At 32.1% G+C, this 17856-nt stretch overlaps 2 protein-coding genes and 1 long non-coding RNA gene across 3 annotated transcripts in view; 2 read left to right on the top strand and 1 right to left on the bottom strand.

Moving 5' to 3' along the window:
* The window catches only part of LOC127710476 (mutS protein homolog 4-like), a 52834-nt gene extending 36216 nt beyond the window's left edge, over positions 1-16618 (top strand). Inside the window, exons 19-26 of the mRNA XM_052216352.1 lie at positions 795-842; positions 1614-1781; positions 2186-2258; positions 10002-10066; positions 10542-10612; positions 12499-12602; positions 15522-15610; positions 16296-16618. Coding sequence (XP_052072312.1) covers positions 795-842; positions 1614-1781; positions 2186-2258; positions 10002-10066; positions 10542-10612; positions 12499-12602; positions 15522-15610; positions 16296-16454 — 777 coding nt within the window. The 3' untranslated portion in view covers positions 16455-16618. The remainder of the gene's footprint in view (positions 1-794; positions 843-1613; positions 1782-2185; positions 2259-10001; positions 10067-10541; positions 10613-12498; positions 12603-15521; positions 15611-16295) is intronic.
* Positions 2558-5733, top strand: LOC127710474 (uncharacterized). Its single transcript, XM_052216349.1, has 2 exons — positions 2558-3281; positions 4484-5733. The coding sequence occupies exons 1-2, from the start codon at positions 2725-2727 to the stop codon at positions 5649-5651; spliced, it is 1725 nt and encodes a 574-aa protein (XP_052072309.1). The 5' UTR covers positions 2558-2724; the 3' UTR covers positions 5652-5733.
* Positions 6614-9215, bottom strand: LOC127710477 (uncharacterized). The gene is made up of 2 exons (XR_007986205.1): positions 8803-9215; positions 6614-8126 (listed from the first exon to the last, which is right to left on the bottom strand). It is a non-coding gene; the product is annotated as an uncharacterized LOC127710477 (long non-coding RNA).
* Positions 16619-17856: the final 1238 nt, after the last annotated feature.

Here is a 17856-nt window from a genome sequence, read left to right as displayed (position 1 = left end):
AATTGAAATGTAAATAAATATCATATATTTGCATTGTTGCAGAAAACTGAACATTTTAGCACGAATAAATATTAACAATAAGAATAAATTGAATCCTACCTCAGAAATCCAGTGAGTGCATCCACGCCACATTGCAAACTAAATTTTAAACATATATACACCAGCCACACCTTCACTCGTTAAGGTGTTACCTGATAATGAATACTCAGCTCATCAAGAACAGGTATCACGTGATACTCAACCCGTTCGACGAGTTTACAGGTAAATGCCCAAGTAAAAAGTGGACACCACCTAATTAATTAGATGTAAAATGTGGACATGCATTATACACTGTAGTTTGCAGAATATACAATTTATAAGATACTGACGGTCTGCAAATTGAAATAGAATACATCAACCAAAATAACTATACATATACGAGTAAATAAAGTCACCTTGTGACAATGTACATGCTTAAATGTTTGTAAAATAACAAACAAAAGTAAAATAATTAGTAATAAACAAATAAAAAGTTAATATATGTAACTAAACTGCACCAACCAACAACCAACTTGAAGAAGTAAAAACGCTGACAAAGACTAGCAATAAATAACAATATTCAACCAACAACCAACAACTAACATATAGAAGAGAGAAAGCAGACCAAGACTAGTAACAAAGAACAATATTTTGGCTAGATGGCTAGACAGGCACAAAATTTGTAGTGGTTTAAACTAGTACTCTTTGCTTTCAGTTAACCCCTGTGAATGTTAGTATTTTATGAATAGAAACCTTTAATCTTTTTATATTTGTAGTATGCATCTGATGACAGCAACTTTATTGTTATAACAGGACCTAATATGGTTAGTACCACTCTATCATTGTTATAGTGTCTTATGTTTGTTTGATTTATACAGTAGAACATAGTTATCAGTTATGGAATTTAGATTTGGTCACTACATTATATATGAACCTGTTCATATTATATTGACCGAGGACGAAGTCCCAGGATCAATGTAATCTAATAGGTCCATATATATTTAGTATGGACTGAGTGAAAGTCCTTAATTTATATACTACATATGTAAATAGTGTATTATTGAAATTGGCTTCAATGTTCTTTCTGTGGTGGAGAGTAATTTTGGACTGGAACGGCTTATATCCGGATCTAAATTTAGAGATATAGCGTCAATATTTTTATAAATAGAAACATAGCGTCAATAAACTTAAAAATAGAATCAAGGCTTCAGTTACATGGAATATCCTTTGAATCATGTGATTGTAATAACCAATGAAAAAAGAAGAATGCTACACTATGTAATATATCATGTTAACAACTTCTGAGTTACCACTTGAATGGCATCAACACAGGAAAATAAGTAAATAATTTATCTGCTTTGCAACTTGTTTATGAAGGTGCTTCCAATTTGAAACTACTCTACATATTGTATTATGAATAAAAATCATAAAACATGCAAAGAGATAAGGAATATGGATTTATCAAATATTGGAAAAAACTATTTTATATATCTTTGTGTATTTCAATGTAACCAAAACCCATGATGTAACCAGTACATTGTAATTAAAGCCTATAATTGATTTTATACCAGTTACCATATTGTTCATACTTACAGAGTGGTAAGAGCACATACCTACGTCAGATTGCAATGCTTCAGATCATGGCACAGATTGGATCCTACGTTCCTGCAGACTACGCCTCATTTAGAATAACCAATCAGATCTTTTCTAGGATTGGTAGTGATGATGACATGGAAACTAACTCCTCCACATTTATGGTTGAGGTTGGTATAGGAGAAAGGTCAAGGTCAATTTAGGATTACGCAAATAGCAAATTATAAAATTTCAATGAAACATAATAACAGCAAGAACAGCAAAAAAAATTAATTAAGACTAGAAAATATTGGAAATATTGACCAGATATTATTGACTTATATGTTGTAATGTAAAGAGTGGGGACAAAATTAAAACAGAAGAAATAAAGACAGTAGATATTTCATACTAAGATTCTTGTCGAATATATTACAAGCATATTTAAATGAGGTACCGGTATATTGCTATATGAATAAAATGTATATATGTATTGAAAGTAACAACAAATATCTTATATGAAGAATTGTCTTTCAATTTGTGTCTACTATAAACCTGCTCTATATTAATTTGATTAAGAAAGGTACTTATTTTTCAGATGAGAGAAATTAACTACATTGTACAGAACTCAACAGACAAATCTTTGATTATAATTGACGAACTTGGAAGAGGTATATCTTTTTGTAGTAGATATAGGTATAGGCCTGTTTATATATCTTACAAGATAAGATAGAATTACCTTAGCCATATTTGGCATAATTCTCTAATTGCTTGGTCCTCAATGCTCTTCAACTTGTTACTTGATTTGGCTTTTTATACGCCCGTCAAAATTTTGACGGGACGTATTATGGTATACAAATGTCCGTCTGTCCGGCGTCCACATGTCGCACCGTAACTTGAGAGCGACTTATCCAAATTTCATGAAACTTTACATTGTTGTTTCTTATGGTGATCAAATGATCTGTATAGCCCTTTCCGATAACTAGGTTATTTCCCTTTAGGCGTTCTCCGCTATCGGAGATTTATTGCTTCCGGTAGGTACAACCTACCAGCGTTCCTAACAACCCCCCATCCATCAGTTACTAGTTTATTATATATCGATACATACGTGAGACAGGACAGTTTTTTGAGATAGCAATGGAAAGTGACTTTAGTACTTGGAAAAAGAAAGAGTTACAGGATTTTCTGAAGAAGTGTAACCAGCCAACTTTCGGAAATAAGCCCGAATTAATAGAGCGGGCAAAAGGAGCTAAAGCCCTGGGCCTTGACATAAACAATAATGCACCCCGAGTGCTGGATGATATTAAGTCGCCTCTTCTCACGCCATTAGGTGAAAATTTACCAAGTCCGTCAGAATTAAAAGAAGGTTGGTCTTCTAACTGTGACCAATTTCCGGACTTCACGCATAAAGAACTGTATAACTTTTTAGTGCTTAGTAGACATAGGTCCTACGATGCCAGTGAAATGGGAGCTAGACGGCAACTGAAGGCAAAGGTTTTTTATCAGGAAGGACACATTTCTGACATAAAGTGCCACCAAATATCTGCAAAGTGCTCCCACTGCATTATCAAGTGCCACTGTCTCCCGTCTATCCCAACAAAGGATAAGAAAAAGAAGCCAGCATACCAGACTTGGGTGTTTTTGTCTAAAGTTACTGGGAGGGTTCATAATGCAGAGTGTAACTGTGTAGCAGGGTAAGTCTCTTTAAAATAGTTTTTTTTTGCAAAATCTATGAACAATCGTCAATATAAAGCAAAAATTGATTTGTTAGTGCATCACATGCATTTAATTCTTATTTAAAAAAATACTACTGCTAGAAATAAGACATTTTTATTTTGTAGATCTGGTAATGTAAAAACGGATCAGTAAAAATATATAAAGAGAGTTTAATGATTTTAATCTCTTAGTTCAATTATTTCGATTTTTGACTTAGTATGATTATTCCCAAATTAAGTAATTTGAATTTGATTGGATTTTTTTTTTTATTTTACCATTTGAGTAATTTTACATACATTTTTGGTATTGCTTTTTTTTAAGGTCTACATGGAGTTAAATTCACTAAACAATATAAAAAAAATTTAATTACACACATAATAAATGACCTTTTTTTTTTGTCTCATTTTATTTTTGATCAAATAATCATATTCAATTTCATTGACACTATATTATTTCCTGTTATCAGCTGGTAACAAGACCAAGCTGTGCAGACAGACTACATTTTGTACCTGTAAAATGGCAGGTTTTCCTGTAATAAATTAATATACTGAACCAATCAAGATTATCTTATAGGTGTCAATTAGATTATATGGTCATAGGTAGAACATGTGTTTTTGGACAAATTTTCACAATCAAGGTTCATGTTGTGAATTAAATTAAATCATGTCAACACTGTGATATCTTTAATTAATGATCAACTGATAATTATTTAAAGCAACATGAAATGATTACATGTACTTAAAAATCATAAATTAGAGCATGACAGTAAAAATAATAACCATTCTTACAATGTAGAAGCAAGCTTATTTTTTTTTACCTACATGTACATTCACTGCCTATCCCTAATCTAATTCCAATAAATTAATGTTAATAAAGTTTCCTTATTCGCAACACCACAGACATTATATTTATTTAGAATGCATTTTGGACCCTTGGATATTTAATGGTTCATTAAATATTTCACATTTTTATAGATACCCTTCACATTGCAAACTATGAATTTCTGGTGTGTCCCTTTAGAATCTAGATCCTTCACTGAAGTTTTTTGGTTTATTCCATGTTCTGGCCTTAGCAAGAGCTCTTATTATGGTAACACCATTATTTTAAAGTGTTTCAACTATTTTTTCGTTTGTTTTTATAGCTATTTGACTACAAGTATTGATAAAGAATTTTTTTTCAGGGCTGGAGAATCCTGTAATCACATTGCAGCCCTTCTGTATGGCATAGCAGACATTACACAGCAGAAATATTCTGGAAAGATTGCACCAACCTCAAAGGCTTGTGAATGGATAAAGCAACGCAACAGAAACTTGTCTCCTAAAAAATCGCAAGAAATGGTATTCAATAAATTTAAGTCTCCTGATAGAAAAGTTTCCCTTTACAGTCTTAATGCATCTTTCTCTAAAGATCTGTCAACTCCAGTAATTCAGAGTTTTAAGGAAAGACTTATGAATGTAAACCCTGATGCAGGATGGTTGAAGAACTTTCCTCAAACTTCAGCTTCTGAAACTTGTACAAATGTATCAACATTGCCAAAACTGCATAATATAAACTTTTCATACATGGATTCAGTTGATATTTCAAGTATTGAATGTGTTCAACATTTTTCATCCTATTTTGATAGTTTAAAAATTACGAAAGATGAATGCAGTAAAATTGAAATGGCTACAAGAGAGCAACACAAAAACCCTCTATGGAAACAGGTGCGTAGAGGGCGCCTAACAGCATCAAAATTTGGGAACATAGTCAGGAGAAAGGCAGACACTGAACCTGACAACCTAATTAAGTATCTTTTGGAGTACACACCATCTTTCACAAATGCAGCAATCAGCTGGGGCAGAGATCATGAACAAATAGCTATTGATAGCTATCTCATTCGTGTAAGGGAGAGTCATCCACCACTCACAGCTACACAAAATGGTGTCATTATAAATGAACATTTGCCTCATTTGGGTGCTACTCCTGATGGATTAATTTATTGTCCGCATTGTAAACCATATCATGGTGTGATTGAGGTAAAATGTCCTTATGCCCTAAGAGACTTGCATCCGTTAGAAGCTGCAAGACAGAGCAATTTTTTTTGTGAAGTGGATAGTCTTGGCCGTTTAAGACTTAAACGTAATCATTCATATTACTACCAAGTGCAGGGACAACTAGCAATAACTAAACGCACATGGTGCCATTTCGTTGTTTGGACCAATAAAGGGATGGAGTTTGAAACAATAGACTGGGACAAAGAACTTTGGGAAAACATCATGTTACCTAAGTTAAATGCATTTTTCTCTAGTGCCATCATACCAGAACTATTTACAAGCCGTGTAAAACGAAGGCTGAAATTGTACAATTAACTTCTCTCTGATTAGTCGTTTAATGTGCAACAATGTATTTGAACAGGAGATATTTTATGGTTTTAAAATTTCAAGTGCTTTAGTTCATCAAGTTACTTTAACACGTGAATAAGAGACATGTACATTTACATACCTGTTTATATTTATATATTTCTAGTCCAAAAAAATCATGGCAGTTGCGAGTCCACACATTAAAATTTAGTTATCTTTTCTAATAGTATTTCTTAAATGCACACAAAAAAAGTCATATTAATTACTGTGGATTCATTCTTTATTGTTGTATACAAATTTTCTTGCAATTTGTGAAGGTAAAATCATGAATTTAAATGATCAAATAAAAAAAAAAATATTAAAAGGCTTGTATGCAGGCTTTATCAAAACCACAATCAAATATCCAGAGGAAAGACAAGTTTCATTAATCCATAAAAATTGGTACCCATCAAAATGTAATTGACTCCAAAGTGAATTAGAAAAGTCTGAGAATGGGTGAACCTGAAAGTCACGTCAGATATCTGAAATTTATTCCTGAATGAACACTCAAAATCTGTAGCCTACGCTATACATTGTAATTTGCAAATGATGGTTCATATTATCCCAACACTAAAACAAGACTTTCACCATGGTGTGCTTCACATGTAAATAAGCTGTAAACATTCTGTGAAGTACAGTGACCGATATTAGGACAGCATGATTGCTGTGTCAAAGATGTATAAACCATAAATCCTTTTATTCATACATGTACATGTATTACCTTATGAAACAAATTTTAACCAGTGGTTTTCTCTTTTGATTTGTTTTACATTTTGTTGTCAAACCTGTTTTAGCTTGGTACATGTATGGTGTATGGATTTTTTTTTCGAAGTTCTCAAGGCAAACTACACGTTATTGGTTCTCTGGTGCATAGTTTTCTCATTGGCTATCACAACACATCTCTTTGTGTTATAAAATCAACATACTATGAATCCATGCTGAAAAACGTTTAATTGTATCATGTTGAAATTAATTTATTCCTTGTTAATCATGCTTATTATACATATGTAAACAACAAAAATTTCATTTGGGGTCATAAATAAACATTAATATATACTTTTGGAGTTTTTGTGTTTTCGAAAATTGTTGACAGACAGAAGGACAGAGTGAAAACTGTTTGACTACATAATCCTTATCAATGCTAAACAATCGTGTGACAATGATTGTATTTACAAAGTGAAACAATTATAACTTATTGTTGAATAAGAGGTGGAAGCAAATTGCAAAGAGCACAAACAATAAATACAATCTTTGATACTTTTTCTGACATAGAAATTGGCATAACTCCTTGTATAATACGAAAGTTTTTAATTCTTTCCATGGCACGCTCCACATGTATTCTAAGATTAGCTATCCTCCTTGTTTTTTCAACTTCATGTTTTGTCAATTTGCCATTTTTTTTGGTTGGTGGTACTATGAGATAAATTCCTTTCGGAGTACACATGTCAGAAATAAGAAATCCTTTATCCCCCATTATTGCATCACCTGGTTCACACTTGTCAATAAGACCACTAGATTTTGTTATTTGTTTATCTGATATACTACCTGACCAAAGGTCAGATACATGAGTAATCACACCATTCGGGCTTATTCCTATTAAAACTTTCCATGTCATATGTGACTTGTAGTCAGAATACATTCTTCCTTTATTAGATAATGACTGTGGCGTTTCTGTGAATATTTCAGTACAATCTACAATTACACGACAATTTGGATACCTCCTTTTAAAACTGTCAGGCATATTACATTTGACAGTTTCTCTATCAGGCCAGGCAACAAGGAAATTTAAATGTTCATACATCAGGTCAATCCATTTGTTAAATATTTTACTACAAGTTGAAACTGAAACATTAAAACGGCGTGCCAAATCCTGAGTAAGTAAACCCAGACGCAATCTCATAAGAACCATAAAAAATTCATCTACACCTCTAAGTTTTTGAGGTCTACCTCCAGTTTCTGGGTCAACAGTTTTTCTATTTGACATTATATGTTCATACAATAAATAAAATGTCGGCTTATAAGGTAAACCTGTATAAAATGTTACTTCCTCACTACTGAGATCTTCAATAGCTAAAAATGGCAGTGTAGTGTTAACTTCAGCATCCGTGATAGGGAATACAGTATATAAGGTTTGTTTTCTTTTTCTGTTGTTAAAGTATCAGTCTGTGAACTAGTGTCATTTAAAATACCAGTACATGTATTTTCGCATTGTGTTTCCTGATTAAGTTTAGAGCTGATATGTGACGGATCAATATAACCACAGTAATCGTTCAACATGACAGAAGTATTTATAGTAGAAGGATTGTCAACAGTGAAAAAATGTTTACTTGGGTCATCAGCTAGGTCATTATTTGCCTCTTCGTTTCCATCACAAATGATATCATGATCTGCTTCATATTCAGTACAATCCTTGTTTTCTTCAAATTCTTTAAAAGATGAATCAAACTAAAAAAAAAAAAAAGGGCAAATCAGATATATGAAGCAAAAGACTGCTAATTTATTAAAGGATTAAATACACATATATAAAGGCATGGAATACAAATACAAAAATATGCTTTAAATAAAGAAAAAAAAAGAAGATATTTTGAGTAATTGATATACATATAATATATATACACGAATGGACCACATATTTAACAATTTCTTGAGAGATTCCTGACATGAAATGGCATGTCTAAACTTTTAAAAATCAATTTCCAAGAGTTCAGGATGTGTCAATATTAATTATTGTACATGGTGTAGGCACCAAAAAAGAGAACCATATGATACATGCTTTTCTTATTCTTTCAATTGGGTCGGTGTATGCTGCCGGCTAATAAAAGATAGGGATAAAAGTCCAAGGGCAAACGATAATGGAAATCATGTACATGAAATTACACTTTTTGTACATGTCATGTATGTTTTTGGACACCTTTAAACATCTGATATGGCCATAGAAATAATATACACACATGAAATTATAATAAATCACACCAGTATTGTAACAAAAACTTTTAAATAATTTCTTAAAAACACTTAAAACAAATGATTTATAGACATGTATATGTTGAACTTCCGACACCTTTTAAAAACACACAATAAAACTTTTTAAAAGTGTTTAGAAATAAAAACAAATACTTACGTTTGTTGTCTTAAATATCTTGTGGTCAAATATTGAAGGCAATGGATGATCTTTTGTTGGACCTCTCTTGGTTATGAAATGCTCTGAACAAAGTCTGGAACAACTTGTTGGCTTCCATTGTTTGCGACTGACACGGCATTGCCATATAGATTTGTGTCTTCTGTGTACAGGAAACCTATGTAAAGTCACAGTATTGCCATTTACGCTTTTGCCACTATAGTTATGACAATTTGTAGCACAACAATATAGTTTTCCCATGACTATATCTCGCTATATTCTGACTTTATCTGCCGTGCAACCAGTTACGTTTCAATTTGCCGGGTACCTACCGGAAGTACTTTTACCACTATCTCCTTTCACAGGAGAGTTCCAAATTTCAGGAAAGATAACCTAGTTATCGGAAAGGGCTATACTTTTTGGTGAAAATAAGATTAAAACTTTTTGAGTTGCAGGACTTTGTAACTAAAACAGGGGGGTGTTTTTTTCACATGTCGCTTCGTATCTCAAAAACGATTTATGATTATTGCTTAAAACTTTACACACTTCTTAGTTATATTAATCTTAAGATCTGTATACTTTTTGGTGACGATTCAAAATTTTATTTTAGAATTATTGATTTTTTTTATAAAAAAAGGGGGGTTTTCACATGTCGCGCCGTATCTCAGAAATGATTTATGATTATTGCATAAAACCTCACACACAAGACGACGGGCGTATCATGCGCTCGTGGCGCAGCTATTCATTAACTATTTTGATCCAAACATCACTGATGAGTCTTGTTTAGTTGAAACATGCGTCTGGCATACATAATAATAAGCTTGGTAACTTTGAGATGAGTTTATGCAGTCATACAGTAAAAACTTATTTCTTCATTACATATTAAAGTTTTTCTTACAATCATATAGGTTTTTTTTCAGGAAGACCTCAATTTAAGAATGAATTTCTATTTCTTGAAATTCAAATGACTTGATAAAAGCTTATCAAATTATTTTTCAAAACTGAAGGCTATTCCTTCAATTTCACGTTCTTAAATTCAGAGAAGTAGTGGATACATTTTCCCTGTATTTGAGAAGGTTTCATAAAATCTTAAGAATTGCAGACTTAATACCTATTTTAATGACAATATTGTTTTAGCAATCCATATTTAAAGAATACTGTCATGACTGTTACACTTGTTTCATACTATAGTTGTTTTTAAGGTACAAGTGCTGAAGAAGGAGTTGGAATATGTCATTCAGTTTGTGAATTCCTACTAGGAATAAAGGTACTTATAGTTTTGTAACAATTATGTCATTATTAAGTCTATTCAAATGTAAAAGAATTGATCAAAGATCTGGCATCATCACAAAACTCCTTATTGGACAAAATGTGAATGAAACTTTTGATAACAGCAGTACTTTAAATGCAGATAGCACAATGATAACCTTTTCTTGTATAAAGGAGTATGCTAGTCATGATTTCATGATTTCAAAGAACAGAAGCAATTGTTTCCTGTAATATTCTAACTGTATGGACAGTCCACCATGAACTTAAAAAATGAAAGACAACTCTGAGGAATATTTAAAGTACATAATACAAGAAACATTTTCTTTGTGATATAATGGTGGACACTGTTTTTGGAAAAAGTGGAAGGAGACAAGTAAACCAAATTTAGTTTGTAATATACTAATGCCTTATAAAAAATATGCCTAAAATTTTTTTTGTTCAGTTCTTCTAATTCATATCATTTCTTTCAACAGGCTTTTACTTTTTTTGTTACCCATTTTATAGAGCTGACTAATTTAGATAGTTTGTATCCAAATGTTGAGAAGTAAGTACAGGTACTATATTTTGATATCAGAAATTTAAGTTCTATATGAAAATAAGGAGATGTGATATGATTGCAAACGAGACAACTATCCACCAGAGTTGAAATGACGTTGATATCAGCAATTCTATGTCACAGTACGGCCTATGCTCTTTTGAACATGGTATTATATTTGTCAACATTTTACACCTTGCTAATGCTCGTTGTCAAGATATTGACACATCTGCTACCCATTTAGAAATGAGTATAGATAGTTTTACACCCCTCTGAAGTTCTGTGTAAAGATAATGGCACAGCATAGAGACAAAAACTTATTTTAAAATATGATCATTTAAAAATGTATAGCTAGAACTAATGCTGAGTTTGTTTCTGAAAACAATCATTCCATTTCATTGATTTTGTATAATTTAAATTCAATGCATTGAACATGTATAACAAATGAAGAAACATAACAAATTCCACTTTGTACAGCAAGAACTGCTTATCCTTTCAGAATACCCCTAGTTTTTGCTCTCTTTATTAATTTCTGTGTAGTGCTTTGAGGACTTGTTTCCATCTATTTTATACCCCACACAACAAAGTTGCGTAGGGTATAATGTTTATGACCTGTCTGTCCGTCAGTCCTGTTCGTGTCATAGCAACTTATGGATATGCATATCTACATATTATGTCCTCATTAACTACAACGTTTCATGAAATTCTGTTGTGTGGTTTCAGAGGAGTTATGATGACAAACTGTTGCAGTAGTATATTTCAGCCAAAATTCTAACCTAACCATTAATGATTTTAAGTCAAGTCAAGTTATTTGAAGGTGTCCTTCAAAATTTTGATTTTAAACTTACCCATACTTGTTTTAATTTTAGAAGCACATGAAATTTACAAAGGAAGGGGTGCATTTAGGTCTTTATTTAGCATAAGAATATAACTACCTGGTACTGTGGATTCATTTAATTTACTTTCATGGATACAAATAGTTCAAGTATAAATTGTTTTTGATGGATGCATCAGTTTGTAATTTTTCAAAAATTCTCATTCCTTAAAGGGGCATTTCCTTAAGGAAATTTGTATTTGTTGATCATGTTAATTTGTGCTTATCCTTTGTTGAACATGTTAATTTGTGCTTATCCTATGTTGAACATTTTAATTTGTACTTTACCTTTGTTGAACATGTTAGTTTGTGCTTTATCTTTGTTGAACATGTTAATTTGTGCTTTACCTTTGTTGAACATGTTAAATTGTGCTTATCCTTTGTTGAACATGTTAATTTGTACTTTACCTTTGTTGAACATGTTAATTTGTACTTAACCTTTGTTGAACATGTTAATTTGTACTTAACCTTTGTTGAACATGTTAATTTGTACTTAACCTTTGTTGAACATGTTAATTTGTACTTAACCTTTGTTGAACATGTTAATTTGTGCTTAACCTTTGTTGAACATGTTAATTTGTGCTTTACCTTTGTTGAACATGTTAATTTGTGCTTAACCTATACCAAAGAAATCCATGAGAGTCAGTACCAGACAAATAAATAATGAATCCACAGTTTTACCAAATAATGTGTGCTTTGCAATTCTATAATTAAAAGGCATATGCAATGCATACTCACAAAGTATAAATATTTGATGAGCTTTTAATTCAAAAGTTGCCGCTTTTTTCATATTTTCAGGTATTTTATTATTGATTTGTACTCTAAATTATTTGGAAACTATATACAAGGCATCTGTAGGTAGGTATATAAACATCAGTATGTCTACTGAAATATTTCCAGATTGAAATTATCAAAAAGTGGAAGATTATGATTTTAATAGGAGGGGCTGAAGAGGGTCTAAAAACAAGAGATTTTGACTAATGCTAGAAAAATCACATGAGTCTCTTAACATATTTTGTAGCTACTGTTTCCAGATCCAGAGATCATTCAACACAGATTGGAATTGTGAAAAGATAATATATACACATGTATTGGCAAAAGGAAAAACAATGGAGAAACATTATGGTAAGTATTTTAGAGAGTACACTTATTGTATTCTTGTAAATTCCTTTGTCCACTGAGAATTGTCAAATGTATTCAATTATATAGTTAATTAATTGATGCTGTCTTCAAAGTTAAACCATGTTAGTACTAGAAATTATTTTGTAAATGATGTATGTGTTGATGAAACAGATACCCAACATCAATATAAAAAATACACAATAGACATATATAACTAAATTTTATCATTATCATCATCCTAATCTCTGGGTTTTTTTTTATCCCCTTTCCTTTTTTGTCGAGCCTTCGACTTTAGTCGAAAAAGCGAGACATAGCGATCCTACATTCCGTCGGCATCGTCGTCGTCGGCGGCGTCCACAAATATTCACTCTGTGGTTAAAGTTTTTGAAATTTTAATAACTTTCTTAAACTATCCTGGATGTCTACCAAACTTGGACAGAAGCTTGTTTATGATCATAAGATCATATCCAGAAGTAAATTTTATAAAAATAAAATTCCATTTTTTCCGTATTTTACTTATAAATGGACTTAGTTTTTCTGCCGGGAAATATTACATTCACTCTATGGTTAAAGTTTTTAAAATTTTAATAACTTTCTTAAACTATCCTGGGTTTGTACCAAACTTGGACAGAAGCTTGTTTATGATCATAAGATAGTATCTAGAAGTAAATTTTGTAAAAAAATAAATCCATTTTTTCCTTATTTTACTTTTAAATGGACTTAGATTTTCTGCCAGGAAACAACACATTCGCTCTGTGGTTAAAGTTTTTAAAATTTTAATAATTTTCTTAAACTATTTTGGATTTGTACCAAACTTGGACAGAACCTTGTTTATGATCAAAAGCTAGTATCTAGAAGGAAATTTTGTAAAAAAATAAATCCATTTTTTCCGTATTTTACTTTTAAATGGACTTAGATTTTCTGCCAGGAAACAACATATTCACTCTGTGGTTAAAGTTTTTAAAATTTTAATTACTTTCTTATACTATTTTGGATTTGTACCAAACTTGGACAAAAGCTTGTTTATGATCAAATGCTAGTATCTAGAAGGAAATTTTGTTTTCTTCCAGTTAACATTACATTCAGTCTGCAATTAAAGTTTTTAAACATTTATTAGATTCATAAACTATCCTGGGTTTTTACCAAACTTGGACAGAAGCTTCTTACAACCAAAAGATAGTATCAAGAGGAATATTTTTATTGATTTACTTCCTCATTTTTGTTGAGCCTGCGATTAACAGAAAAAGTAAGCGAGACACTGGGTTCCGCGGAACCCTTACGAATTTTTTCAGTTTAGTAATATTTATGATGTTTATATTATATAATGCATGCTCACATTCAATTTGTATTGTTATATGGAGAAGACTTCATATTAAGTATGTTTTATTTGTGTCTTATCCTTTTTGCTTTGAGCGAATACAATATGTTTAAACTAAACTAACTAAATTTTAACAAGTAAATTTATTTTTTGAATTTTTTATTTGAAAAAATAAATGCATATATTTTTTAATGGGGTGACCCTGCAAATAGGGTTGATATCCTATAAAAGAAAAAGAAGGTGCCTTTCCCTAATTATCTCAAGCTAGAGCCTAGAAAATTGAAATTTGGATCAAACAAGAGACTATCAAAGATCTTCTATCAGCACCAAATTTTTCATAGTAAAATAACATTGAGATATGAACAAATATTAGGAACAATTTTATGCAGTGGTATTAAAACTAGTTTTTTAGTCTATTTTATCTTCATCCATGAATGATGAAATATTCACACCATTTCTAGTAAAACAATACTAAATTAAAGAGATTTTTATATACTGGTAGATATTTTTTTTAAATTGCATCTTTGTTTCCTGTCTACATTATCAGTTTCAGTGTACAATGTATTATAGAGAAATTAATTTCTAATAGGAAAAGTGTGGGAGGTCGTATATATCCTGTATGTTTATGATGAAAAATATTATACTATGACTTATTTTGACAAAACATTTTTTGTTTTTTTTTGGTTAGGTCTGATTGAGATTGAGATAGATTGTGGATTTGTAACAGTGGAAACAGGGTTCATTTTTTCTACTCCTGCTCCAAAAGATTGAGGATTCACTGATTTACCTCTGTTTTCTGTCCATTCATGACACATTTCTGTAACATTTTCTTAGCAACTACATATCAGAACATTTCAATATTTGGTACCAATGAAACTTATTTCAGATCTATTACTTTGTTGTGTTCCTCACATTGATGCATGTATAAGAAATTTGTATCTATTTTTTCTCAGCCACATCAAATTGAAGCTATTTGATATAATTTGATACCAAGTTTTATATTAGTTTCCTCTTATTTTTTTACAGCAACTGTTGGCTGTCAAAGCTACTTGATATTTGGTTCCAAGTATCATAACAAATTTGTTAGCTATGCTGTGTGTCTCATTTTCAGATTCTTTACTTATCTATTCTCTATTTGCTGGGTATGTGCATGCTCTTTTCATTGATGCCTATAAAATATATGAGCATGTTCTCAACAGCTACAAATCATAGCTTCTTGATATTTAATATCAAGTTCAATATTGGTAAGCTAAAATAGGCGTTAATCTTCTTTCAGTATTCTTCTTACATAGCGTAGATGTATTTCCTTTTACTCAAAAGCAAGATCACTCAGCGGGGGTATAAATTAGTAATCAGTATAGCTCATCCTAATCTTGTTTTCCCTCTGTAAAAGATCCCAATTTTTTCAACCTTGTTTTCTAGATATTGTCTGTCTCTTATGAAGTCAGTTGAAAATTTTAGGATAGTTTTGTCATAAAATATACCTGAAATGTAATGAACTAAATGTTTTAAAGATTTATGGAAGTCTGTGAAAAATATGAAAAATTCTTGAATGACCCATACATGCTCATTTGAACTATACAAAAACTATTTCTTTTTTCTAGGTCTTCAGTTGGCTGAGATCTCTACAATGCCAAAAGCAGTCCTTGACAAAGCAAAAGAAATTGCAATGAAAATATCCACAGAAAAACAGGTAAAATTTTTTTTTCATTATTTACAAATTTTCCAATTAACTCAGAAGTGAAGTCCCAATCTTCTACCTGTTCTGTTCAACTTATCATATTCTACCAATTTGCAAAAAAACATTCAATGTAAGAAAATAGCCTATGATCTATCTACTGCCTAAAAATTTATAGAAAAGAGATACGATCTTCAAAGTGTCATACATTGAAGGCTACTGGGCAGATGATGTCATCATGGACAAAATGTTCACCAGTAGTCGTAGTTCTTCATTGGCATATCCTTCACATCTTTTGTTTCGACTTGCAGATATCAGAGAACATTGCTAATTTTTTATTTTCTTTTTGGTATCAGTTTAGAAGAACAATTTTAAAAATGTAAGGCCATTAATAACAGTACTTTTACAGTTATAAACAAACACAACAGAAGGCCTTGTATGATTTTTTGAAGCAAAGAATTCTCATATAGCTTTGTTATCAGCCTAACATGGCTATGAAATGAATAGAAATCAAGTTACTAAAATATTCACTGAACTTTATGGAAAGCAGTTGGTACGATTTTAGATGAACTTCAAAAGCTAGCCATAGTTTATGGAAGCAATGCTAGTATATATGTAAAATAGTTTTACTAACAGGAAAGTAAAGTTTGATTTCAAATAGTTGCACCACAAATTGATCATGCACAATTAATTTTCACAGGCAAATCAAGAATTAGGAGAACTAAGAGAACAGAGAGCCATCTTTAAGTTAGCCACTAGGCTTGTTCAGGCTGCCAGGAACTCGAGACTGGATGAAAATGGACTTAGACTATATTTTAAATCGCTTAAGAAGCAATATGAGGAGACTATAGTCCATTGATAATAGACTTTTTATTAATATTAGCAGAGGAATACCTGTTGTTTATTAAAGTTGTTTCTGTTAATTTTTTTCTCTACATTATTCATATGGTATTGCTGCATATTTACAATGTGTGCTACTTTTTGTATGTATTAGCGAGTTAATTAAATTTTTGAAGATAAAAATCTCCATTTTTAGCTCACCTGGCCCAAAGGGCCAAGTGAGCTTTTCTCATCACTTGGCGTCCGTCGTCGTTGTTAACTTTTTACATTTTGAACTTCTTCTAGAGAACCACTGAATGGAATGAAACCAAACATGGCATGAATGTTCCTTATGAGGTGCTGACCAAGTGTTGTTACTTTGTAGCAGATCCATCATCCAAGATGGCCGCCAGCGGGGGACTTAGTTTAACATAGGACCCTATGGGAAATACATACAAATGTCTTCTTTTAGAGAACCACTGAATGGAATGAAACCAAACATGGCATGAATGCTCCTTATGAGGTGCTGACCAAGTGTTGTTACATTGAAGCTGATTCATTATCCAAGATGGCCGCCAGCGGGGGACTTAGTTTAACATAGGACCCTATGGGAAATACATACAAATGTTTTCTTTTAGAGAACCACTGAATGGAATGAAACCAAACATGGTATGAATGTTCCTTATGAGGTGCTGACCGAGTGTTGTTACTTTGAAGCCGATCCATAATCCAAGATGGCCGCCAGCCGGGGGACTTAGTTTAACATGGGACCCTATGGGAAATACATACAAATGTCTTCTTTTAGAGAACCACTGAATGGAATGAAACCAAACATGGCATGAATGTTCCTTATGAGGTGCTGACCAAGTGTTGTTACCATGGAGCCTATCCATAATCCAAGATGGCCGCCAGCAGGGGACTTAGTTTAACATTGGACCCTATGGGAAATAAATACAAATGTCTTCTTTTAGAGAACCACTGAATGGAATAAAACCAAACATGGCATGAATGTTTCTTATGAGGTGCTGACCGAGTGTTGTTACTTTGAAGCTGATCCATAATCCAAGATGGCCGCCAGCAGGGGACTCAATTTAACATGGGACCCTATGAGAAATACATACAAATGTCTTCTTATAGAACCACTGAATGGAATGAAACCAAACATGGCATGAATGTTCCTTATGAGGTGCTGACCAAGTGTTGTTACTATGAAGCTGATCCATAATCCAAGATGGCCGCCAGCAGGGGAACTTAGTTTAACATAGGACCCTATGGGAAATACATACAAATGTCTTCTTTTAGAGAACCACTGAATGGAATGAAACCAAACATGACATGAATGTTCCTTATGAGGTGCTGACCAAGTGTTGTTACTTTGAAGCTGATCCATCATCCAAGATGGCCGCCAGCGCGGGACTTAGTTTAACATAGGACCCTTTTGG

Source organism: Mytilus californianus, unplaced genomic scaffold, assembly GCF_021869535.1.
Source record: "Mytilus californianus isolate M0D057914Y unplaced genomic scaffold, xbMytCali1.0.p SCAF_8, whole genome shotgun sequence".
NCBI classification, from domain to species: Eukaryota; Metazoa; Mollusca; class Bivalvia; order Mytilida; family Mytilidae; genus Mytilus; species Mytilus californianus.
This window is presented reverse-complemented; position numbering and strand designations above follow the sequence as displayed.

Coding starts and splice junctions, on each gene's coding strand:
- LOC127710474 (XM_052216349.1), top strand. CDS start 2,725: ATGGAAAGTGACTTTAGTACTTGGAAAAAGAAAGAGTTACAGGATTTT. Junction 3,282..4,483: donor GAGTGTAACTGTGTAGCAGG/GTAAGTCTCTTT, acceptor ATTTTTTTTCAG/GGCTGGAGAATCCTGTAATC.